The sequence below is a fragment of the Mobula hypostoma genome, chromosome 7 (genome assembly GCF_963921235.1).
Source record: "Mobula hypostoma chromosome 7, sMobHyp1.1, whole genome shotgun sequence".
Classification (NCBI taxonomy): Eukaryota; Metazoa; Chordata; class Chondrichthyes; order Myliobatiformes; family Myliobatidae; genus Mobula; species Mobula hypostoma.
Window position 1 is genome coordinate 174,651,160 of NC_086103.1, and position 26,246 is coordinate 174,677,405.

Here is a 26,246-nt window from a genome sequence, read left to right on the forward strand (position 1 = left end):
GTTCTTGAACAAGGCAATCCTGTAACTGTTCCGTGACCACTTCTTAGTTGTCTTGAACTCTGAAGCCTTGCTTATAATTGTATACAGAAATTATAGACGGCACACAATTGCAAAGTGACAGAAGCAACCATATGATATATTAAACTACAAAATGTTTCTGGTTTTAAACTTTCAGAGCTTTACAGAATTGAAATCAACAGATTCATTTACCTTGGCTTTCTGAAATTGCTCTTTCTGGAGTGTGCATTCTTCAGTTATTTATAAATATAAGAACTGATAGCTCAGAGGTCAATAATGGTCAATTAGTTCTGGTCTATTATGAAAAACAGGATGGAGTATAATGCAGCCTCAGGTGACAACCTATTCGCATTACTTTATAGCGACACTTGAATACAGTTCACAAAAAACAATCCAACTTTGACTAACAATATTGTTCATTTGTTAAATTCATTGACTAAATGAAAGATTATACTAGAGTACACGGTTAATATGTGAACTACAATTCCAACGTGCTTTCCAGGAGGGAAGAATACATTATTAACATGACAGAAAAATGTAATAATCTGATACAGTTGTTATCCCAGGGAGGTAATGGAGATAAGCTAGTGCTACCTATTAAATGCTCCCAATGATGTGCATCTCAAAAAGCCTGTGACAACCAAGTCTAGCTCCTGACTTTCACATGAGGCCTAGCTACTAAGCCTGGCAGATCCATTTCTTCTGACAGAAGGGGCAAAAGTGGGCTAGTGGTGTTTTAAAACCAGTCACTTTGGGCAGATGGAGCTCACCAGCTATGGTTGACAGCTCATTTTGGAGAAAGAAAACTCTTGATCTCAAACCTTTGCTCCCTTGCAGCTATACCCACTTATGGGGAAGGCTTCAGGAGTAAACCCCCAGAGAAAAATCCTGAGCTGGGGTCCCAAGGCAGTCCTACATTAGATTGACTGGCTGACTGGCAACTCCTGCGATGCCGCTGGTGCCAGACTCCATTGATCTCTGCCGTTCCTTTGAATTCATCAGCTGTGTGGAGAGAAGGAGCCTGCTACTTGCTTTCCATGTCACACTGCCCTGGCTTGCATATTATATAGCCAGCTGGGATGCAACATCAATGGTTGACTCTAACCAATGGAAGGCCTCTGCTGTTGATTCAATATTACATGAAGATATTATTTACCATCTGTCAGTTAGACCATAAGATATAGGAGCAGAATTAAGCCATTTGGCCCATCGAGTCTGCTTTGCCATTTCATCATGTCTGATCCAATTTTCCTTTCAGCCCCAAGCTCCTGCTTTCCCCCCATATTCCTTCATGCCCTAACCAATCACGAGTCGATCAATCTCTGCTATAAATATAAATACTTGGCTTCCACAGCAGCCTGTGGTTGAGAATTCCACAGATTCGCCACCCTCTTGCTAAAGATATTCCTCGTCTTCATTTTAAAAGGATGCCCCTCTATTCTGAGGCTGTGTCCTCTAGTTTTGGACCCTACCATCACAGGAAACATCCTCTTCATATCCACTCCAACAAAGCCTTTCACCATTTGATAGGTTTCAATGAGCTCATCCCTCATTCTTCTGAATTCTAGTGAATACAGGCCCAGAGTCATCAGACACTTTTCATACAGGCCATTCAATCCTAGAAACATTTTGGTGAACCTCCTTTGAACCCTCTCTAGTTTCAGCACATTCTTTCTAAGATAAGGGGACCAAACTGCTCACAATACTCCAAGTGCGGCCTCACCAGTGCTTTATAAAGTTTCAACATTGCATCTTTGAGTTTAGATTCTAGACCTCTTGAAATAGAAACATAGAAAACCTACAGCACAATACAGGCCCTTCGGCCCACAAAGCTGTGCTGAACATGTACTTACCCTAGAATTACCTAGGCTTATCCATAGCCCCATACATCAAAGTTGCTGGTGAACGCAGCAGGCCAAGCAGCACCTATAGGAAGAGGTGCAGTTGACGTTTCAGGCCGAGACCCTTTTTCTAAGCTCCACGTATCTATACAGGAGTCTCTTAAGAGACCCTATTGTTCCCGCCTCCATCACTCACTCACTACTCTGTGTAACAAACTTACCTCTGACATCTCCTCTGTACCTACTTCCAAGCACCTCTCATGCTAGCCAAATGAATGCTAACATTGCACTTACCTTCCACACCACAGATTCGACCTACAAATTAACCGTCAAGGAATCCTGCACAAGGACTCCCAAGTTCCTTTGCACCTCAGTTTTTGTATTTTCTCTCCATTTAGAAAACAGTCCAACTTTTTCATTTCTACCAAAGTACATGACTATACATTTCCCAAGACTGTATTCCATCTGACACTTTGCTCATTCTCATAATCTGTCCAAGTCCTTCTGTAGTCTCTCTACTTCCCCAAAGCTACCTGCCCCTCCACGTATGTTCATATTGTCTGCAAACTTCATAAGAAAGTCAACAATTCAATCATCCAAATCATTCACATATAATGTAAAAAGAATCGGTCCCAACATAGAACCTTGTGGAACACCACTAGTCACTGGCAGAAAAGGCTCCCTTTATTCCCACTCTTTGCCTCCTGCAAATCAGCCACTACTTTATCCATGCTAGAATCTTTTCTGTAATAACACAAGCTTGTAGCTTGTTAAGCAGCCTTATGTGTCGCACCTTGTTAAAGGCCTTTCAGAAAATCCAAGTATAGAACACCAACCAATTCTCCTTTGTCTATCCTGCTGGTTACTTATAAATATTTTAGAAAATATTCGTTAGATATTAGCTGGTCATAACTAATGAGGATGCTTTAGTACATATATATAATTGAGACCATTTATTACAAGGAATAGTACTTGGGTAAATTTTAACAAGGGATACTGATTAATGATGCAAATCTTTTGTTTAAATACATTTGTTTGGGCTATTGAAGGGCACCTTGAATATGCTAGAAAAGCTTAGCTCCATTTCGAGACTTATTGCTCTGTCAATGAAACTGCATATAGATAGGAGTTAGCTAAACTCTGACCCAAAATATTTAAAAATTGTATTCCCCTAGTTCAAGTCTGCAATTATTCACCTTCATCAAGTAGTGCTGTTCTAAAGACAATCTAGCATAGTTTCCAAATTTAAATGTATGTATAAATCAGGTTCTGATTAGCCACAGCATTCATTAGAATATATTTTAAGGTAATTTACCAGCTCAATCATGGTCATGGCAATGCTTAACATGTAGAATCATGTTCAAATTGTTAGCTGACATTTCAACAGTAACTCAGTAAAAAAAAATGCACTTAAAATATCTAAAATGGAGGACAAGCAATCAACCACCTGGAAAACTGTAATTCTGAGTGATGGTCTCAGGATCTGACTCTTCAGTAGGATTACATCACCCTCTGGTGTTAGAATAAGCAAAGTGCAAGTACACAACTAGGTCGAATCCTTTAGTTGTACAGAAATGGAACTGCCAGCTCATTATGTCCACACCAACCAACGACACCAATCCCAGTTCTTTCCACATTCCCTTTAACCTCCCCTAGATTCTACTACTTAAACTCAGGACAATTTATTGCAGCTAGGGGAGTATGAGTATCAGCAACTTCGCTTTCAAATTACATACCATCGGCCTGAAAACGTGTGGCCATTATTCCACCGCTGATGGATCTAAACCCTAGAATCCCTTGCCCAACAGAAGGGAACAAGGGAACGTGCTTGGAGCTAGATGAGTTGGAATGGGAGGATGCTTGCAAGTAGTAAATATCTAGATGGTTTGGTTAAGCAAAGTCTGTCATTTTGCTCAAGAGGGCCATGAAAGTGCTCCATTATATTTTTATCAGTGTTCATAGCCAAGGATTCAGATACAAGTTTCAGAGTCCACAAAAACAAAATGCAGAATAGGCCAAGGTAAGGATGGCTAATTGTGCTGCTTTTCTTTCAGTTATTTCAGACAGAGCCTTATACATTCTTTCTCTCTCCAAACTGGCTCAGAATCCAATTTCATTCTCTAATTAGTCCAGACTTCCAATCACATCGCTCCACTCTTTTCCTATTTGCCAACTTTACTTTGCTCATTTTACTTTGCTCGTGCATTGAGGTTAATAACATGCTCCATGTGGATGAACCTCACCTCCTCCATTCATTATCTAGACACTCCTGTTAATTCTCTCCCCATAATTTCAAACTACCGACGGAACTTTTATTCCCGGTCATTGATTGATTCACAAACTATGTCATCAAGGTACAAGCCCAACATGTATGAATGTGCTACGGCCACAAATGGCAATGATATAAATTAAGAATGCACCCAAGATAAACTGGGGGTCAGAGTGAGCTTGAATGCTGCTGGGCTACTGTGCTTGCATAATAAGAAAGTAAAATGGTGTAATTTGTAACCAAGATTACAATCGAGGAAAGGAGGTCGCGAGTATATTTGATGAGGCACACAACTGATTAGTGCAGGTTTAGACAAGTAATTGTACTCAGACTAGGCACATAAATTTAATGTTCACAACAGATTTCTGTTTCAGGTATTGTAGAGAAAATATGAGGGGGAGAAGTTCTTCTTTAAATGGACAAATAACAATGACCATTGTATCACTACAGCGCTAAGCCGGGGCCCTATTTCCTTTCTGCGTAACAACTCTATTATCTCCATTCCAGCACACATGTTTAAGTAAGGTATGGCATTTTAGCCAAGGCTGAGAACTTTGTGCCATGTCACTGTCCGGCTTGACCTCCAGACTACATGATTTGTGTCCACTGCAGACCCATTAATTAAGACAATAGCTTGCATGTCAAAGTAACAGATAAAAACGTACTGTTAAGGACAACTAAATTTGTGAAGCATCTCCGTCACCCCTTTCCTATGAAGGAACCAAAGATATCAAATGAGGACGCCATCTCCATTGCGACTATTTGAGACTGAAAAATTGTCATACATGGTGGTTAATGATCCACTTCACATTTTTCTTAGACTTGTCACGAGGTGAAAAATATCATTCCCATTGCACCTCTTATTTTTAGGGAAGAGCTCCTCAGTCATTTGGAGCAAAAGTTTGATAATGACCTTTGCTGTCACAAATAGAAACACTTCTCTATTTATTTTAATACTGCAGCAAGGATATTCTCTACTTGACTCTACTGAATCAAGTCAAGGGCACTTTCATCAAAACCTCCTGGGAGATCTTCAAAGAGGCACTTGCACTCAGTACCGATAGCCGGTCATTGATAGGTTCTCTTCCATTCTTGGCTTTTTATTGGGAATAGCCTTGGCTTTGAGCCACAAATTCTCTTGAAAGAACTGAAGAATCCAGACAAATAGGTGTTGCTGGCTTGTTGCTAGATTTCCTCGAACACCATCTGTTACTTAGGTTATATTATTTTTATAGAGACTTTCCTTTTTATTGTCTGAAGATCTGCTATTATTTCCTATGAGACATGATTGAGTCCAAAGAGCCTTGCATTGAGTTCATAACTGGATCTCCCAGTTATTTTTAATCAGATCTGTGTCGATGTATTCTGACTGAGAACCCAAGAGTCCCTTCATGGATGCCGATTGTGATGGATTCCATGGCAGCCCCATTAGTTGGCAGGTATCAGGATGTCTGTGAGGAACTGACTCAGCAGAACTTTTTTTTACTTCTCCGACATTGATCTTCCTGCAGGAACATTTCGCTTGCCATTTAGGGTTACGTTGTTGGATTTGATGGTGACTGGCTCAGCAGTCTTCTCATTACCACCACTGCAAAGGAGGTTCAGAAGCCTAAAAACACACACTCAATATTTTAAGAACTTCTTGCCCTCTGCTGTCAAATTTCTGAATGGTCCATAAACACTACTCATTATTCCCCTTTACACTATTTGTTGTAACTTGTAATCATTTTTATGCCTTGCATTGCCCTGCTGCAAAACAAAAAAATTCACAATATTTACCAGAGATAATAAACTGATTCTGACTGTCAAGGCTTAGATGATATGTATATCCTTTAGTGCCGAGATTGAATGAAGACAATTCAGCAGAAATAATGGCAACGGTGCGGGTGTTGTCATGAGGCAATGTATATGATTCTCTGACAAAACAGGGTGCTGATCACTGGATCTCGCTCTAATTATTTTGTCAACGAAACACTGTTGGGAGTTATTTTCCACATGCCTTTTTATATTGCTAATCACAACATTCAGAGGTTTACTGAAGTCACAAAGTGGTTGAGCCAGCTCATGCCAGGGATGAACTGAACATTTTGCCCATTTGTTGTTTCCAGGTTCAGTGTAAGACTGTAGGCCTGGACATGAGTCTTCAGAATTATTAACTTCAACTATGCAGCCTCATGTCATAACCTGAGTCAGTCTGCAGGTGGCATACCTTTACCAATAAGGAGGAATCAAGTCAGATATTCGAGCTGGCATTTGTGACTGCTGCAATATTAACTTGGTAAAGCAAGAATTCCCAACAAGAAACATTTCAGTGGATGAATTGAATATTCAAGAAAAGCAGCATTTCATGGTAAAGAGCTGAAGGTACCTTGATCTGCATCAAAATAATATTTATTTACTTATTTAGGAATATGGTGCAGAACAGAATCTTCAAGCACAATGAGCCAGAGTGCCCAGCAACCCACCTATTTCACCCTAGCCTAATCACAGGAAAATTACACTGACCAATTAACCTACTAACCAGTACAACTTTAGGATGTGTGAGGAAATTGAAGCACCCGGAGAAAACCTACACACTCATGGAGAAAGATTTACAAGCTCCTTACAGACAGCGCCAGAACTGAAATGCAAACTCTGATGCCCTGAGCTGTTATAGCTTCATGCTAAATGCTATGCTACCGTGGCAAAATGATCATGAAAACAGGAATAATAATCAAAAGATTTACGAGGGGCAGGGAATAAATAGTTTTATAAACAGCAAACATAATCAAGTGCAACAATGCCAGTTTAATTGGAATGGATTTAGAATTCTTGCTATATATTTATATACAAAGCAAATACATAAGATGCAAAATAAAAGAAGGGCGCGGCACTGAAGTGTAGCAGTTAGCACAATACTCTTACAGCGCCAGCGACCCTGATATAACTCCTGCTGCTGTCTGGAAGGAGTTTGTACATTCTCCCCATAACCTGTGGTTTCCTCTGGTGCTCTGGGCTCCCCCCACATTTCAAAGACCTGCGGAAATAGTAGGTCAGTCACATGGGTGTAATTGGGTGGCAAGGGCTCTTTGGGCTGGAAGGACCTTTTACTGTGCTGCAGCTCTAAATTTTTTTTAGAATATCTAAAATGTACATACAAAATGAATAAAAGCATGATTTTGTAATACAAATTTTATAGAATTACATAATGCTCCGCAGGATGCTGGATTATCAATGTTTAACTGTACTTAAAGCATATTTGTTTGGGCAGACACCTATACCCTGTGGCCACTTTATTAGGTACACCTGTATATCTGCTCATTAATGCACATATCTAATCAGCCAACCACGTGGCAGCAACTCGATGCAAAAAAGCATGGAGGCACGGTCGAGAGATTCAATTGTTGTTCAGACCGAACATCAAAATGAGCAAATGTGATCTGTGACCTTGATTGTAGAATCATTACTGGTGCCAGAATTGTTGGTTTGAGCATCTCAGAAACTGTTGATCATTTGAAATTTTCACGCAAAACAGTCTCTATAGTCTACAGAGAATGGTGCAAGGAACAAAAAACATTTAGTGACTGGCAGCTCTGAGGGTGAAAATGTCCGTTAATGAGAGAGATCAGAGAAGAATGGCTGGACTGGTTCAAACTGACAGGAAAGTAGCCATTTTACCACAGTGGTGTGCAGAGGAACATTTCTGAATGCACACATGTCGAACCTTGAAGTGGATGGGCTACAGCAGCAAAAGATCACAAACATACACTCAGTAGTCACTTTATGAATTATCTAATAAAGCAGATACAGAGTGCAGGAGATTCCAGGTACAGGGTGTATATTTAATAAAGAATAAAGTACAGGCCAACAACTTTTATGTAACTTTCCAGATCACACATCAAATATGGAGAGGATAGCAATTACAAAGAGCTGCCTTGCAGGAAAAAAAACATGAATAATAAATGCTAGAAGATAAAGTGCCTAGAATCCTTGTGGGTCTTTCAACAGATTATCCACATTTTTGTATTTGTTTTTGCTATGAACTTAAAAACTAAAGTTGTTTTTCAGTACACATTATATGCCAGAGAAACTCAAATAAAAAAAAGCAAGGAAAAATTAATAAGCGTCCATCTGTTTAGTACTCCTGAGAGAATACCTTCATTGCTACAATAGTAGTAATTGTTTCAGCAACCTGGTGTGAAAGCCAAAAGCTAGATTGAGGATTTGCTAAAAAAATTCCCAGTGCTATTAATTTACAGTAAAATGCTTTCAAGAAATAAATATAACATACCTCAGAAGGAAATGTATACTGTAGAGAACAGGTTCATAATTCAATCAAGTATCACACAAAAGGATCACATTTTCAATCACAAGGTATCACAAAGCACTTTATAGCCTATTAGTGATAGCTACTGTACTTCACAAGTAGTTAATCTAGAAAACAACAGCATTAAATTTCATACAGCAAGGTTACAAAAACAAAGTTGGATAATGATCAAATAATCTGTTTTAGTAATCTTGGTTCAAATGTACAACGAATTAATCACTAGGGAGAACTGCACAGACTTTTAAATTGCCATAGGACCTACCCCATTCAGCTGAGATGATAGAAATCAGCTTAAAAGCTCCATTCAGGAGAGCATGCCTTTGACAGCTTCAAAGTAAGTTTCATACTTGTATCTGCTATGGGGCTGGAAATTACAACTTTATAAATATAGACACATTCTAGTCATCAACCAAATATTGATCAACCACAGATCACACTTCAAATTAGATTGTGTACATTGTATTAAAAGGCTCAACTGGTAGCACTCTCTTCGGTTGTCAGTAGTCTCACTCCAGGGACTTGAGATCAAACATCTAGCCTGACAATCCAGTGTACCACTGTGGGTATCAGATTTATTTATCACGTATATTAAAACAAAGAGTGAAATGTGTCATTTGCGTAACAACTCAGGGATGTGCTGGGTGTAGCGTACAGGAGTTGCCACACATTCTGGCGTGTCCACAATGCTCAGCAGAACAACAAAGAACACAACAACAGCAAAGCAAGCCCCTTTCCTCCCTGTTTTTTTAAGAGACGTGTAGGGCAAATTTTGTTTTTTTATATTTTATTGCATACAGCAGTGCTAGAACTTTTGTGAATCCTGTAGAATTTTCTCTGTTTCTGCATAAATGACCTAAAATGTGATCAGATTTTCACCCAAAGCCTAAAACTAGATAAAGAAAACCCCAGTAAATAAATAACACAACATTATACTTGTTAGTTATTTATTGAGAAAAATGATCCAATTACATGCATTTGTTGGAAAAAGTATGTGAACCTCCGGGGTAATGCCTTCTCAAAAAACCATTTGAAGTCAGGTGTTCCAATCAATGAGATGAGATTGGAGGTATGGGTTGCAGAGCTGCCCTACCCTATAAAAAAGGCACACAAAATCAGGCTCTTCAAGAGAGATCTGTTTATGTGCACGATGCCTCAATCAAAACAACTTTTGGAAGACCTTCAAAGACGCAGAGATACATGAAACTAGAAAAGAATACAAAAGCATTTCTAAAGACCTGAGTGTTATCAGTCCACAGCAGGAGAAATTGTCTACAAATGAAGGAAACTCAGTACTGTTGCTACTTTCCCTAGCAGTGGGCAACCTGCAAAGATCACACCAAGAGTACAATGTGCAATGCTGAAGGAGGTCAAAAGGACCTAAGAATAAAAGCAAAAGACCTGCAAAATAGCTAGAACTTGCTAAAGTTTCTGTTCATGTGTCCACTATAAAAAAGACACTGAACAAGAACGGTGTTCATGGAAGGACACCACAGAGGAAACCATTGCTTTCCAAAAAAACTGTTGCTACATGTCTCAAGAAAGCGGCCAGTGAAGGAGTGGAGCTTTGAGGCTTTGACTCGACAGGCTTCGACGAGAAGAGGCGGAGGACGAGCTTGCTCCCAGTTAGGCTTTACAATGCCTCCTGAGACGGTGATGTGCCTCTTATGTGAGATGTGGCAGTCTTGGGGGAACTCCCCTCTCCCACAGAGTCACAGCTGCCAGAAGTGCATGCGGCTGGGCGATATGGAAGACCGTGTAAGGAATCTGGGGCTGGATGACCTTCAACTTAATAAGGGAGAATGAGGCAGTCATAGATGAGAGCTACAGGAAGCTAGTCACACCTAGGCTGCCGAAAGCAGGTCGTTGGGTGACAGTCAGAGGGGGGAAAGCGAAGGTGAATAGACAGGTAGTGCAGAACACCCCTGTATAATAAGTATACCGTCCTGGATATTGTTGGCGGGGACGACCAACCAGGGGTGAGCCACGGTGGCAGGGCCTCCAGCACTGAGTCTGACCCTGTGGTGCAGAAGGGTGGGACGGAGAAGAGGAGAACTCATGTCATTGGGGACTCTATAGTCAGGGGAGCAGATAGGAGATTTTGTGGAAGTGAGAAGGACACCTGCATGATTTATTGCCTCCCGGGTGCCAGGATCCGGGATGTCTCAGACCGGGTGCATGACATCCTGGTATGAAAGGGAAAGCAACCAGAAGTCATGATACATGTTGGTACCAAAGACATAGGCAGGAAGAGGGATGAGGTCCTGAAGTGTGAGTTTCGGGAACTAGGCAGAAGGCTGAAGAACAGGACCTCAAGGGTGACGTTCTCAGGACTGCTGCCAGTGCTACGTGACAGTGATGGTAAGAATTGGAGGGGATGGCAGTTGAATGTGTGGCTGAGGAGTTGGTGCAAGAGGCAGGGTTTTAGACTTTTGGATCATTGTGATCTCTTCTGGAGAAGGTGGGACCTGTACAGATTGGATGGGTTGCACCTGAACGCGAGGGGGAGCAATTTCCTTGCAGGTAGGTTTGCTAGCATGGTTCGGGAAGGTTTAAACTAATTTACAAGAGGGATGGGACCCAGAGCAATAGGGCAGTGGAAGAAGTGCAAGATCTAACATATAGAGAGGCTTTGAGGAAACAGATGCAGAATATAGGGTGGAAAGGTAGTAAGGAAGAAGGGCTAAACTGCGTGTACTCCAATGCAAGAAGCATCAGGAACAAAGGTGATGAACTGAAAGCTTGGATACATACATGGAATTATGATGTAGTGGCCATTACAGAGACTTGGCTGGCACCAGGACAGGAATGGATTCTCAATATTCCTGGTTTTCAGAGCTTTAAAAGGGATGGGGGGGCGAGAAAAGGGGAGGAGGGGTGGCATTACTGGTCAGGGATACCATTACAGCTACAGAAAGGGTGGGTAATGTAGCAGGATCCTCTTTTGAGTCAATATGGGTGGAAGTCAGGAACAGGAAGGGAGCAGTTACTCTATTGGGAGTATTCTATAGGCCCCCTGGTAGCAGCAGATATACCGAGGAGCAGATTGGGAGGCAGATTTTGGAAAGGTGCAAAAATAACAGGGTTGTTATCATAGGTGATTTTAACTTCCCGAATATTGATTGACACATGATAGTTCCAATGGTTTAGACAGGGCAGAGTTTGTTAAGTGTGTCCAGGACAGATTCCTGTCACAGTATGTTGACTGGCCGACTGGGGGAATGCTATACTAGATCTAGTATTAAGTAACGAACCGGGTCAGGTCACAGATCTCTGTGGGTGAGCATCTGGTCTGAGGTACAGTGACCACTGCTCCCTGGCCTTTAGCATTATCATGGAAAAGGACAGAATCAGAGAGGACAGGAAAATTTTTAATTGGGGAAGGGCAAATTATGAGGCTATAAGGCTAGAACTTGCAGGTGTGAAACGGGATGATGTTTTTGCAGGGAAATGTACTATGGACATGTGGTCCATGTTTAGGGATCTCTTGCAGGATGTTAGGGATAAAGTTTGCAGGTTGGTGCTGTTGTGGATCGTGTAGGGGATTGTCGAAGATTGCTGAAAGACATTGATAGGATGCAGAAGTGGGCTGAGAAGTGGCAGATGGAGTTCAACCCGGAGAAGTGTGAGGTGGTACACTCTGGAAGGACAACCTCCAAGGCAGAGTACAAAGTAAATGGCAGGATACTTGGTAGGTGGAGGAGCAGAGGGATCTGTGGGTACATGTCCACAGATCCCTGAAAGTTGCCTCACAGGTAGATAGGGTAGTTAAGAAAGCTTATGGGGTAACATACATCAAAGTTGCTGGTGAACGCAGCAGGCCAAGCAGCATCTATAGGAAGAGGTGCAGTCGACGTTTCAGGCCGAGATCCTTCATCAGGACCAACTGAAGGAAGAGTGAGTAAGGGATTTGAAAGTTGGAGGGGGAGGGGGAGATCCAAAATGATAGAAGACAGGAGGGGGAGGGATAGAGCCGAGAGCTGGACAGGTGATAGGCAAAAGGGGATACGAGAGGATCATGGGACAGGAGGTACGGGAAGAAAGACGGGGGGGGGGTTGACCCAGAGGATGGGCAAGAGGTATATTCAGAGGGACAGAGGGAGAAAAAGGAGAGTGAGAGAAAGAATGTGTGCATAAAAATGAGTAACAGATGGGGTACGAGGGGGAGGTGGGGCCTTAGCGGAAGTTAGAGAAGTCGATGTTCATGCCATCAGGTTGGAGGCTACCCAGACGGAATATAAGTGTTGTTCCTCCAACGTGAGTGTGGCTTCATCTTTACAGTAAAGGAGGCCGTGGATAGACATGTCAGAATGGGAATGGGATGTGGAATTAAAATGTGTGGCCACTGGGAGATCCTGCTTTCTCTGGCGGACAGAGCATAGATGTTCAGCAAAGCGGTCTCCCAGTCTGCGTCGGGTCTCACCAATATATAAAAGGCCACATCGGGAGCACCGAACGCAGTATATCACCCCAGTCGACTCACAGGTGAAGTGATGCCTCACCTGGAAGGACTGTTTGGGGCCCTGAATGGTGGTAAGGGAGGAAGTGTAAGGGCATGTGTAGCACTTGTTCCGCTTACACGGATAAGTGCCAGGAGGGAGATCAGTGGGGAGGGATGGGGGGGACAAATGGACAAGGGAGTTGTGTAGGGAGCGATCCCTGCGGAATGCAGAGAGAGCGGGGGAGGGAAAGATGTGCTTAGTGGTGGGATCCCGTTGGAGGTGGCGGAAGTTACGGAGAATAATATGTTGGACCCGGAGGCTGGTGGGGTGGTAGGTGAGGACCAGGGGAACCCTATTCCTAGTGGGGTGGTGGGAGGATGGAGTGAGAGCAGATGTACGTGAAATGGCCTCCTCTACTGTAAAGATGAAGCCACACTCACGTTGGAGGAACAACACCTTATATTCCGTCTGGGTAGCCTCCAACCTGATGGCATGAACATCGACTTCTCTAACTTCCGCTAAGGCCCCACCTCCCTCTCGTACCCCATCTGTTACTCATTTTTATGCACACATTCTTTCTCTCACTCTCCTTTTTCTCCCTCTGTCCCTCTGAATATACCTCTTGCCCATCCTCTGGGTCAACCCCCCCCCTGTCTTTCTTCCCGTACCTCCTGTCCCATGATCCTCTCGTATCCCCTTTTGCCTATCACCTGTCCAGCTCTTGGCTCCATCCCTCCCCCTCCTGTCTTCTCCTATCATTTTGAATCTCCCCCTCCCCCTCCAACTTTCAAATCCCTTACTCACTCTTCCTTCAGTTAGTCCTGACGAAGGATCTCGGCCTGAAACATCGACTGCACCTCTTCCTAGAGATGCTGCCTGGCCTGCTGCGTTCACCAGCAACTTTGATGTATGTTGCTTGAATTTCCAGCATCTGCAGAATTCCTGTTGTTTTTGTTTAAAGCTTATGTGGTGTTAGCTTTCATAAGTCGGGGGATAGAGTTTAAGAGTCGAGAGGTAATGATGCAGTTCTATAAAACTCTGGTTAGGCCACACTTCGAGTACTGTGCCCAGTTCTGGTTGCTCACTATAGGAAGGATGTGGAAGCATTGAAAAGGGGTAGAGGAGATTTACCAGAATTCTGCCTGGTTTAGAGAGTATGCATTATGATCAGAGATTAAGGGAGCTAGGGTTTTACTCTCTGGAGAGGAGGAGGATGAGAGGAGACATGACAGAGGTATACAAGATATTAAGAGGAATAGATAAAGTGGACAGCCAGCACCTCTTCCCCAGCGAACCACTGCTCAACACAAGAGGACATGGCTTTAAGGTAAGGGGTGGGAAGTTCAAGGGGGATATTAGAGGAAGGTTTTTTTACTCAGAGAGTGGTTGGTGCGTAGGATGCACTGCCTGAGTCAGTGGTGGAGGCAGATACACTAATGAAATTTAAGACTACTAGAAAGGTATATGGAGGAATTTAAGGTGGTGGGGGGGGGTTTATGGGAGGTAGGGTTTAAGGGTCGGCACAACATTGTATGCCGAAGGGCCTGTACTGTGCTGTACTATTCTATGTTCTATGTTTGCAGAAAACCACATGGATGTTCTACAAAGTCTCTGGGACAATGTTCTGTGGACAGATGAACCAACACCAAAACCTCATCCCAACTGTGCAGCATGGTGGAAGGAGCATCATGTTTTGGGGCTGATTTGATGCCTCAGGGCGTGGACAGCTTGCAATCATTGAGGGAACAAGGGATTCAAAATTGTATCAAGACATTTTACAGGAGATTGCCAGGGTTGCTATCTGTTACCTGAAGCTTAATAGAAGTTGGATAATGCAACAAGCCAATAATCGGAAAGACCATATAACCATATAACAATTACAGCACGGAAACAGGCCATCTCGGCTCTTCTAGTCCGTGCCGAACGCTTACTCTCATCTAGTCCCACCGATCTGCACTCAGCCGATAACCCTCCATTCCTTTCCTGTCCATATATCTATCCAATTTAACTTTAAATGATGATATCGAACCTGCCTCAACCACTTCTGCTGGAAGCTCGTTCCACACTGCTACCACTCTGAGTAAAGAAGTTCCCCCTCATGTTACCCCTAAACTTTTGCCCTTTAACTCTCAACTCATATCCTCTTATTTGAATCTTCCCCCACTCTCAATGGAAAAAGCCTATCCATGTCAACTCTATCTATCCCCCTCATAATTTTAAACACCTCTATCAAGTCCCCTCTCAACCTTCTATGCTCCAAAGAATAAAGACCTAACTTGTTCAACCTTTCTCTGTAACTTAGGAGATGAAAACCAGGCAACATTTTAGTAAACCTCCTCTGTACCCTCTCAATTTTATTGATATCTTTCCTATAATTCGGTGACCAAAACTGTACACAATACTCCGTATTTGGCCTCACCAATACCTTGTACAATTTCAACATTTCATCCCAACTCCCATACTCAATGCTCTGATTTATAAAGGCCAGCATATCAAAAGCTTTCTTCACCACCCTATCTGCATGAGATTCCACCTTCAGGGAACTATGCACCATTAATCCTAGATCCCTCTGTTCTACAGCATTCTCCAATGCCCTACCATTTACCATGTATGTCCTATTTTGATTAGTCCTACCAAAATGTAGCACCTCACATTTTTCAGCATTAAACTCCATCTGCCATCTTTCAGCCCATTCTTCTAACTGGCCTAAATCTCTCCGCATGCTTTGAAAACCTACTATCCACAACGCCACCTACCTTTGTATCATCTGCATACTTAGTGATCCAATTTACCACCCCAACATCCAGATCATTAATATACATGACAAACAACATTGGACCCAGTACAGATCCCTGAGGTACACCGCTACACACCATCCTCCAATCTGACACACAGTTATCCACCATACTGTCTGGCGTCTCCCATCCAGCCACTGCTGAATCCATTTTACTACTTCCATATTAATGCCTAACGATTGAACCTTCCTAACTAACCTTCCGCATGGAACCTTGTCAAAGGCCTTACTGAAGTCCATATAGACAACATCCACCGCCTTACCCTCGTCAACTTTCCCAGTAACTCCGTCAAAAAATTCAATAAGATTTGTCAAACATGACCTTCCACGCACAAATCCATGTTGACTGTTCCTAATCAGACCCTGTCTATCCAGATAATTATATATACCATCTCTAAGAATACTTCCCATCAATTTACCCACCACTGACGTCAAACTCAGATAATTGCTAGGTTTACTCTTAGAATCCTTTTTAAACAATGGAACCACATGAGCAATACGCCAATCCTCCGGCACCATCCCCATTTCTAATGACATTTGAAGTATTTCTGCCAGAGCCCCTGCTATTTCCACACTAACTTCCCTCAAGGTCCTAGGGAATATCTTGCCCGGACCCGGAGACTTATCCACTTTTATATTCCTTAAAAGCGCCAGTACTTCCTCTTCTTTAATCTTCATACTTTCGATAACTACCCTTCTTGTTTCCTTTGCCTTACACAATTCAATATCCTTCTCCTTAGTGAATACCAAAGAGAAATTGTTCAAAATCTCGCCCATCTTTTTTGGCTCCGCACATAGTCATCTACTCTGATTCTCTAAGGGACCAATTTTATCCCTCACTATCCTTTTGCTATTAATATAACTGTAGAAACTCTTTGGATTTATTTTCACCTTACTTGCCAAAGCAGCCTCATATCTTCTTTTAGCTTTTCTAATTTCTTTAAGATTCTTTTTACATTCTTTATATTCCTTGAGCACCTCATTAACTCCAAGCTGCCTATATTTATTGTAGATCCCTCTCTTTTTCCGAACTAAGTTTCCAATATCCCTTGAAAACCATGGCTCTCTCAAACTTTTAACCTTTCCTTCCACCCTAACAGGAACATAAAGATCCTGTACCCTCAAAATTGAAATTTTAAATGACCTCCATTTCTGTATTACATCCTTCCCATAAAACAAATTGTCCCAATCCACTCCTTCTAAATCCTTTCACGTCTCCTCAAAGTTAGCCTTTCTCCAATCAAAAATCTCAACCCTGGGTCCAGTCCTATCCTTCTCCATAATTATATTGAAACTAATGTTATTGTGATCACTGAACCCGAAGTGCTCCCCAACACATACCCCTGTCACCTGCCCTATCTCATTCCCTAACAGGAGATCCAACACTGCCCCTTCTCTAGTTGGTACCTCTGTGTATTGCTGCAAAAGAACTATCTTGCACATATTTGACAAACTCCAAACCATCCAGCCCTTTTACAGTATGGGCTTCCCAGTCTATGTGTGGAAAATTAAAATCTCCCACAATCACAAGAGCAAATCAACAACAAAACAGTTTAAAATTAAGAAAATTTGTGTTCTGGAATGGCCAAGTCCCGACTTTAATCCTATAGAATTGTGGAAGGATCTGAAGCAAGCAGTTCATACAAGGAAGACTACCAACATCCCCCAGAGTTGAAGCAGTTTTGTAAGGAGGAATGGCCTAAAATACTTCCTAGCTGATGTGCAGGACGGATCAACAGTTACTGGAATTGTTTGGTTGACGTCATTGCTATACATAAGTGGTCACACCAGTCATTGAAAGCGAAGGTTCACATACTTCTTTTTCAATATTTTTATTAATTTTCTACATAGGAGAATACAGAGTTCAAGAAAAAAGAATTATATCAAATACATTATACTGAATCACACATACAAACTCCTTACTCTATATTCATACAAATTGATTAATTCATAATATTGAAATATGGTAGATTATATGGAAAAAAAATCTAACCCACTGCCAAGACCAAAGCTGATTAGTAAAGATAAAAGTATATTAATAGCTATCATCTGTGCTTTAACAGCAAATGAAAGGTTTTGAAAATAGTTCAAAAAAAGGTCCCCACAATGTTCGAAAGTCTTGATTAGATTCAGAAATTGAACACTGAATCTTCTCTAAATTTAAACATGACATCACATCACGCAGCCATTGAACATGAGTGGGCGGGACCGCATCTTTCCATTTAAGAGCACCCTCCTAACCATAAGAGAAATAAAAACCGAAATGTGCAAATCAGATTTCTCCAAAATAATATCCTTTCTTCCAACAATACCAAAAAAGCAGTCAAAGGATTAGGCTTAAAATTTACTTTAAAAAGTACGCAAAAGGTTTGAAATACTTCTTTCCAATATTTTTCAAGACTCGGGTATGTCCATAACATTTGAATGAGTTAAGCTTCTCCATTATTACATTTATCACAATAAAGAGATATATCCAAATAAAAGCGAGACAACTTATCCTTGGTCATGTGGGCCCTATGGACCACTTTAAATTGTAGGAGAGAGTGGTGAGTGCATAACGATGAAGTGTTAACCAATTTAAAAATTTTATTCCAAGTTTCCTCAGAAATTGAAGTCTTTAAGTCTTGTTCCCAAAGATTTTTAATTTTATCTAAAGGAACACTTCATTCCCAGCAACTATTATAAATATTAGATATAGATCCATTATAAAAGGGTTTCAAATTAAAAATTACATCTAATAGATTCTTATCAGGACTTTTAGGAAATGTACATATTTCAGATTGTAAAAAGTCTCTTATTTGTAGGTATCAAAAAAAGTGAGTTTTGGGTAAGCTATACTTAGCTGACAGTTGCTCAAACGAAAGGAGACTTCCCTCCACAAACAAGTCCTGGAAGCATTTAATACCTAATCTATCCCATTCTTTAAAAGCCACATCTATCATAGAAGATTTAAAAAAAAATTAGAAAAAAATGGGACTTGAAAGAGGAAAATCTCAATAAGTCAAAGTATTTTCAGAATTGTACCCAAATTCTCATAGTATGTTTAACTACCAAATTGTCAGTTAACTTAAGGATAAAGGAAGTGAGGATCCAAGAGGAGAAATAATAGAAAATTTATCAACAGAGTTTGCTTCTAAAGAAATCCACATCGGACAATCCTCATGATTAATGTAAAATAACCAAAATGTAAGATTACGTATAGTAACTGCCCAATAATAAAACCTAAGGTTTGGTAAAGCTAGCCCTCCATTCTTTTTAGCTTTCTGAAGATGAGTTTTGTTTAGTCTAGAATGCTTTTTTTCCCATATATAGGATGATATAATAGAATCAGGAGAATCAAAATAAGATTTAGGGATAAAAACAGATAATGCCTGAAAAAGATATATAAATTTAGGTAAAATAATTATTTTAATAGAATTAATTTGACCAATCAATGATAACGAAAGAGGCGACCAATTTGATAGTGTCCTTTTTACATAATTCAATAGGGTAAGAAAATTTTCTTTAAATAAGCACTTATAACTTTTAGTAATTGTTATACCTAAGTAAGTAAATTGGTTTCTTATAATTTTAAAAGGAAGATTAGAATTAGTTGATATGCAATTATTCAAAGAAAAAAGTTCACTCTTATGTAAATTTAGTTTATCGCCCGAGAACTGGCTAAAACAGTAGAGTAAAGAAAGCGCATGGGATAACAAAGTCGCGACATTAGAAATAAAGAGCAATAGATCATCAGCATAAAGCGAAACTTTGTGGATAGTGGCTCTCCTTAGAAAATCAGTGATATCATTAGATTCTTGAAAGGCAATGGCTAAGGGCTTTAAAGCCAGATCAAAAAGTAAAGGACTCAATGGACAGCCTTGTCTGATGCCACGTTGAAGCTTAAATGGTTTGGAATTCTGAGAATTAGTAATAACCCTAGCGGAAGGAGCTAAATAAAGTAATATAATCCATTGAATGAAATCAGGTCTAAAATTGAATTTTTCTAAAATTTTAAATAAATAATTCCATTCAACTCTGTCAAAAGCCTTCTCAGCGTCTAGGGATACCAGACATTCCGATATTTCCTTAGAAGGAGAATAGATAATATTTAATACCTAACAAATATTAAAATGAGAATATCGAATTTTGATAAATCCAGTCTGATTATCAGAAATGACAGATGGTAAAATATTTTCAATCCTAAGGGCCAGAAACTTAGGTAGAATCTTAGTATCAACATTAAGTAAAGAAATTAGTCTATAGGAAGAGCATTCAATTGGGTCCTTATTCTTTTTGAGGATAAGTGAAATGGAAGCCTCATAGAAAGATTGAGGCAGCCTGCCCAACTTAAATGAATCCGAAAAAACTAAATATAAATGAGGTACAAGCAGTGAGGAAAAGGTCTTATAAAACTCTCCAGAAATCTATCTGGGCCTGGAGCTTTCCTCAAAGTGCAATGAGCGCACAGCCTGGACAATTTCCTCAAAAGAAAATAGGTTGTTCCAACTGCTTTCTGTTGTCAACAGAGATTGTGGGAATGTTTAATTGATCTAAAAAATTGTTCATTACAGTGTTATCCTTAGGAGAGTCAGAGCTATAGAGTCTAGAATAAAATTCTCTAAAAGTATCATTTATTTCTAAATGATCAGTTGTCCTATTACCGTTAGCTTTACGTATTTCTTTAATCTTGTGTAGCTATAAAGGTTTTAATTTGATTAGCCAATAATTTACCTGTTTTGTCTCCATGAGTATAAAATTGACTTATCTTTTAGGAGTTGAGATTCAATTGGATAAGTTAAAAGGAGATCATATTTAGTTTTAATTTCAACAGGCCTTTTATATAAAGCAGGATCTGGAACCAAGGCATACTGTTAGTCTAATTGTTTCAACTGGTTAGCTAAATCACTTCTCTCTTTATTAGCTTTTTGCTTAATACTTGCAGTATAAGAAGTAATTTGTCCTCTAGTATACACCTTAAAGGTATCCCATCTGATAAGACTAGAAGTCTCCTCTGACGTATTCTCTTCAAAAAAAAGAGTAATTTGTCTTTCCATAAACTTTAAAAAATCTTTATCAGATAACAAAGTTAGAATAAAATGGCAAAATCTATTTGTTTGAAGAAGGCCAGGAAGATTTAAAGATAAGAGCACAGGAGCATGATCTGAGACAACAACCCCTTTATATTCACAGGATCAATCTAATAGAATCATTTGGCTATCAATAAGTAATCAATCCTGGAATATGTATGACGGACATGAGAGAAAAACAAATATTCCCTGTCTACTGGATAAAAAAGAACGTCAAACATCAACAATACCACATTTCATTAGAAAAGATTTAATAAACACAGTTGATTTATTTGGTATCACTAGTTTAGAAGATGAACGATCTAAAGCTGGATCTAAAAAACAATTAAAATCTCCTCCCATCACCAATGAGTACAGACTCAGATCTGGCAAAAATGAAAAAAAAAAAACACTCAAAGAAGCCTGGGTCATCTATATTCGGAGCATACACATTGGCAAATACCATTAATTTGTTATCTAGTTTCCCTGATACTATAACAAAATGCTCATTAGTATCAGAAATTACTTTATGTTGAACAAAGGAAACTTTATTATCTATAAGGATAGAAGTGCCTCTGGCTTTGGCCTGAAATGAAGAATGGAAATGAGACAGTCTCCATCGATTAAAAAGGCATGAGTTGTCACACTTACGTACATGAGTTTCTTGAAGAAAAACAATTGGCACCTTAAGTTTTTTTTAATATAGGCAAAAATCTTACTTCTTTTCACAGGGTGATTTAGCCCTTTCACGCTAAAACTAAGTAAATTAACACTTTGATCCATTTTAAAACTATTTATAAGAAAGGTTAAAGTAACGATCAGAAGAATATATATTAAACCCAAACAATAAACCTTGAGATATGGTAACCAGGCAATAGAGTTGACTAAATTTCCAAATCAGCTTCAAGAAAAAAAAAGAGCTCCCCATCCCCCTCCCTCCTCCCAAAGAGAGAAAATCAGCCAAAAGGCAGCCGACGCCTACCCCGACTAATATCATCCCCCCAGAAAAGCCTGCTGGAACCGCTCCAAAGAATTCAATGTTGATTACTGTTCCAACCAAGACAAAGCAAAATGCAGTAAAAACTAAGTTTGTACAGTTTTACCAAACAAAAGAATCAATTATTCATACTGAAAAATATTAAACAGTTATATTTCTAAGACTAAAATTTTCAGAGCCTCTTCATTCATAAAAAACCATTTCTTTGAGCCATCTTGCATTGTAATTCTCAGCCAAGCCGAATAGCGAAGAGAAGGCTTGAAGTTTTTCCTATAAAGTTCTGCCATAACTTTTTTAAACTTAGCACGTTCTTCCATAACTTCTGATGAGAAATCTTCAACAATACGAATGTTCTGACCCTTGTAGTCAATCATAACTTTCCGACGGGATTCACGAATCAAAAGGTCCTTTGTTTGAAATTCATGAAAGCATATAATGACCAATCTTGGTCTTGATTCTGAAGTCAATCTATAAATAGGCTATCGGTGAAAACAATCAATCAAAGGTAAAGACTGTATAATATCAGGGAATAATTCCATCAGAAGGTTTGCAAAGAATTCCTCAGGATTATCTCCTTCCGTTAACTCTTTAAGTCCCAAGATTCGCAAGTTATTTCTCCTACTTCTATTTTCCAAATTAATAATTTTCTGTCTCCGTTTTCTGTTGGACTTGGATTGTTTTTCATACAGCTTTTGCAGATCATCTGTTTTCTTATCCAGTATCGTTATAATCTCTTCATGCTCTTTTATCCTCTTATCATGCTCGATTAAAGTTTCTCGAATAACACCCAGTTTTGTACCTATTTGTTTAACTTCAAAGCTGATTTGTTGTGAATCGGCTGACGCTTCTTTTCTGAACTGATGAAACTCCTCGGTAAGCGTTTGCGAATCTGTAGGAAGCTTTTGAAGCAAGCCCGTAATAGATTCCAAAGCTGCTTTGGTAGCCATAGTAAGATAACAACATGTTTAACAGTAATATTTCAAAAGGTTAGAAACAAAAAAGGAAGTAAACTAGGAGCACCGGGAAAGACCTGTTACTCCATCAGCGACCAGCAGGCAAGTCTCACTTTTTCCAACAAATATTTCCAATAATGATCATTTTTCTCAATAAATAAATGAACAAGTATAAATGTTTTTGTGTTATTTATTTAATTTGGTTCTCTTTATCTAGTTTTAGGACTTATGTAAAGATCTGATCACATTTTAGGTGATACTTCTGCAGAATTAGAGAAAATTCTACAGGGTTCACAGACTTTCTAGCACCACTGTATATGCGGATGACTGGAACCTGATGGAAGCGTTCGAAGCAAATAAGATGGTAAGATTTAGAGATATTAAGAGGTAGGGGAGGTGTGCATGTGGTACCATAGTTACACAGACTTGGTAGGCCAAAGGGCCCAGTCCATGTTTTGTCAAAGAAGTTAAGAAACACTTCTATGTGCACAAATATGTAACTGAACTCTAATAAGGTTAAATCCTGCACTACAAGATTTTTAATAACTAAAAGGTATTAAGAACGTTGGTCTAAAGAGTTAGAAGGTAAAATGTAGAAGATAGAAGAAACTAAAGGGCTAAGTAGCCCAATGTCAATCCCATGACCCAGGATCATCTCCTTTTATAAAATTTAAATAATTTCCTACTAAAGAGCTAAAGATTGTTGCCTGGGATGTGGCTTTTAAAAAAAACACATTGTACCCAACTTAATATTGTAAGGGCAATTCAAATTTCAGTTCAGTGCTTTGTTCCTGTACCAAATCCATTCATTCAAATACTTATTCAAATTTTCCTTCAGAAGTACAATAACTTCTAAGTCACATTAAAGATAAGCATTAAATGCCCCAAAAATGTTATATTAGTAATGTCACGACCATGGCAATACTCCCCCTTTATTCATTACATCAGTTTTTTTTGAATTTTAAAATCCAATTTTATAATTTATAAATATATGTGTAGAGATAGTTAATGGCAAACTGGGAGGCTGGTCAATTATAAGACCATAAGACATAGGAGCAAAATCAGGCCATTCAGTTCGAGTCTGCTCCACCATTCCAACAGGGCTGATTTACTATTCCTCTCAGCTCTAATATTCTGCCTTCACCCCACAACCTTTAATACCCTTACTGATCAAGAAACTATCAGCCTCTGCTGAAAGAAATACCTCTATGCTCTAAAAAAAACATCCTTGTATTCTGAGTCTGTGCCCTCTGGTCCTAGACTTCCCCACTATAGGAAACATCCTCTTCACCCCCACTCTATCGAGGTCTTTCAATAGTCAATAGGATTCAATGAGAACCTCCTTAATAACAAGGACTGCAAAAATTACAAATGGTAAATGTGAAGAATGGTCAAATAATTGACAGATGATGTTCCATGTTGATAAGGTTAATATATTTTCATAGGAATCGGGAGGTCAGTTACTGCTTGTAAGGTGCGAAACAATGACTGTCCATTTCCCTCCAATTTTTCCCGAGTTCCTCCAGCAACTGTGTTGCCCAGGTTTCCAGCATTTACAGTCAGGTCTCAATATAATCTCAATTGTGATATCTGCCGTTTTACAGGGCCTTTTTTCTGAATGTCTCTCACTAGCTTGCCCCCCTATTGTTTTGTCTTTCCAAAGCTTTTTCCTTTGATCCAATTCCCTTGATAATTATATCTAGAATACTAATCTTGTCTTTCTTTTGCTGTAAAAAAAAGGAAGATATCACTACAAATTATGTATTCGTTTAATGCTGGACATTGTTTGCTCACTGTTATACTATTACTTTAATTCATAATTTCCAATCTCATTTTAGCTTGCACAGATCTATTGTTTATTTAGAATCAGGTTTAATATAACTGGCATATGTTGTTTTGGGGCAACACTACATAATAAAAAAACAAATTATAATATGCAAATCTATATGAATCTAATTAGTGCAAAAAGGGAGGAAAAGTAGTGAGGTAGTGTTCACAGGTTCATTTTCTGTTCAGAAATCTGATGGCAGAGAGGAAAAATTGTTCATGGAAGCCTGATTATGTGTCTTCAGGCTCCTGTACCTTTTCCTAGATGGCAGCAATGAGAAGTGGCCACGTCCTGGGTGATGGAGATCCTTAATGATGGATACTGCCATTTTGAGGCACTGCCTTTGAAGGTGCCCTTGATGCTGGTGAAGTTAGTGCTGGCTGAGTTTAAAACTTTCTGCAGATTTTTTGGATCCTGTACTATGGCCCCTCCATTTTGGACAGTGATACAACCAGTCAGAATGCTCTCTACAGTACATCTATAGAAACTTGCGAGTGTCTTTAGTGACAAACCAAGTCTCCTTGAACTCCTAGTGAAATGTAAACCTGTCATGCATTAATATGTTGGGCCTAGAAAAATCCTCGGAAGTTGACACATATGAACTTGAAATTGCTCATCCTATCCACCATTGATCGACTGAGTACTGGTGTGTTCCCTCAGACTACCCCTTCCTGAAGTCCACAATCAATACAACACCTTATATTCCGTCTGGGTAGCCTCCAACCTGATGGCATGAACATCGACTTCTCTAACTTCCGCTAAGGCCCCACCTCCCTCTCGTACCCCATCTGTTACTCATTTTTATGCACACATTCTTTCTCTCACTCTCCTTTTTCTCCCTCTGTCCCTCTGAATATACCTCTTGCCCATCCTCTGGGTAACCCCCCCCTCCTTGTCTTTCTTCCCGGACCTCCTGTCCCATGATCCTCTCGTATCCCCTTTTGCCTATCACCTGTCCAGCTCTCAGCTCTATCCCTCCCCCTCCTGTCTTCTCCTATCATTTTGGATCTCCCCCTCCCCCTCCAACTTTCAAATCCCTTACTCACTCTTCCTTCAGTTAGTCCTGACGAAGGGTCCCGGCCTGAAACTTCGACTGCACCTCTTCCTATAGATGCTGCTTGGCCTGCTGCGTTCACCAGCAACTTTGATGTGTGTTGCTTGAATTTCCAGCATCTGCAGAATTCCTGTTGTTTGTTGTCCACAATCAATTCCTTGGTTTTACTAGCGTTGAGTGCAAGGCCATTGTTGCAGCATCACCCAATGAGCTCAATGAGCAGTAAGACCATAAAACTACTGAACTGCTTTACAAAACCATCTGGCTTACTAACATTTTTCAGGAAGAAAAACTGGCAGTCTTGCCCAATATGATCTTTATACTTTATTGTCGCCAAACAATTGATACTAGAACATACAATCAACACAGCGATATTTGATTCTGCGCTTCGCGCTCCCTGAAGTACAAATCAATAGTAAATATTAAAAATTTAAATTATAAACCATAAATAGAAAATAGAAAAGGTAGTGCAAAAAAACCGAGAGGCTGGTCCGGATACTTGGAGGGTATAGCCCAGATCCAGGTCAGGATCTGTTCAGCAGTCTTATCACAGTTGGAAAGAAGCTGTTCCCAAATCTGACCGTACGAGTCTTCAAGCTCATGGGCCTTCTCCTGGAGGGAAGAGGGATGAAAACTGTGCTGGCTGGGTGAGTCGTGTCCTTGATTATCCTGGCAGCACTGCTCCGACAGTGTTACAAC

At 40.0% G+C, this 26,246-nt stretch overlaps 1 protein-coding gene across 3 annotated transcripts in view; it reads right to left on the reverse strand.

Annotated features, from left to right (window-relative positions):
• The window catches only part of prkx (protein kinase X-linked), a 146,398-nt gene that overhangs the window by 56,820 nt on the left and 63,332 nt on the right, over positions 1 to 26,246 (reverse strand). Inside the window, exon 5 of one of the 3 annotated variants that reach the window (XM_063054612.1) lies at positions 17,569 to 22,643. The exons of the other annotated variants lie outside the window; for them this stretch is intronic. Coding sequence (XP_062910682.1) covers positions 22,526 to 22,643 — 118 coding nt within the window. The 3' untranslated portion in view covers positions 17,569 to 22,525. Of the gene's footprint in view, positions 1 to 17,568; positions 22,644 to 26,246 lie in introns of those variants that run through there. 3 annotated transcript variants of the gene reach the window in all.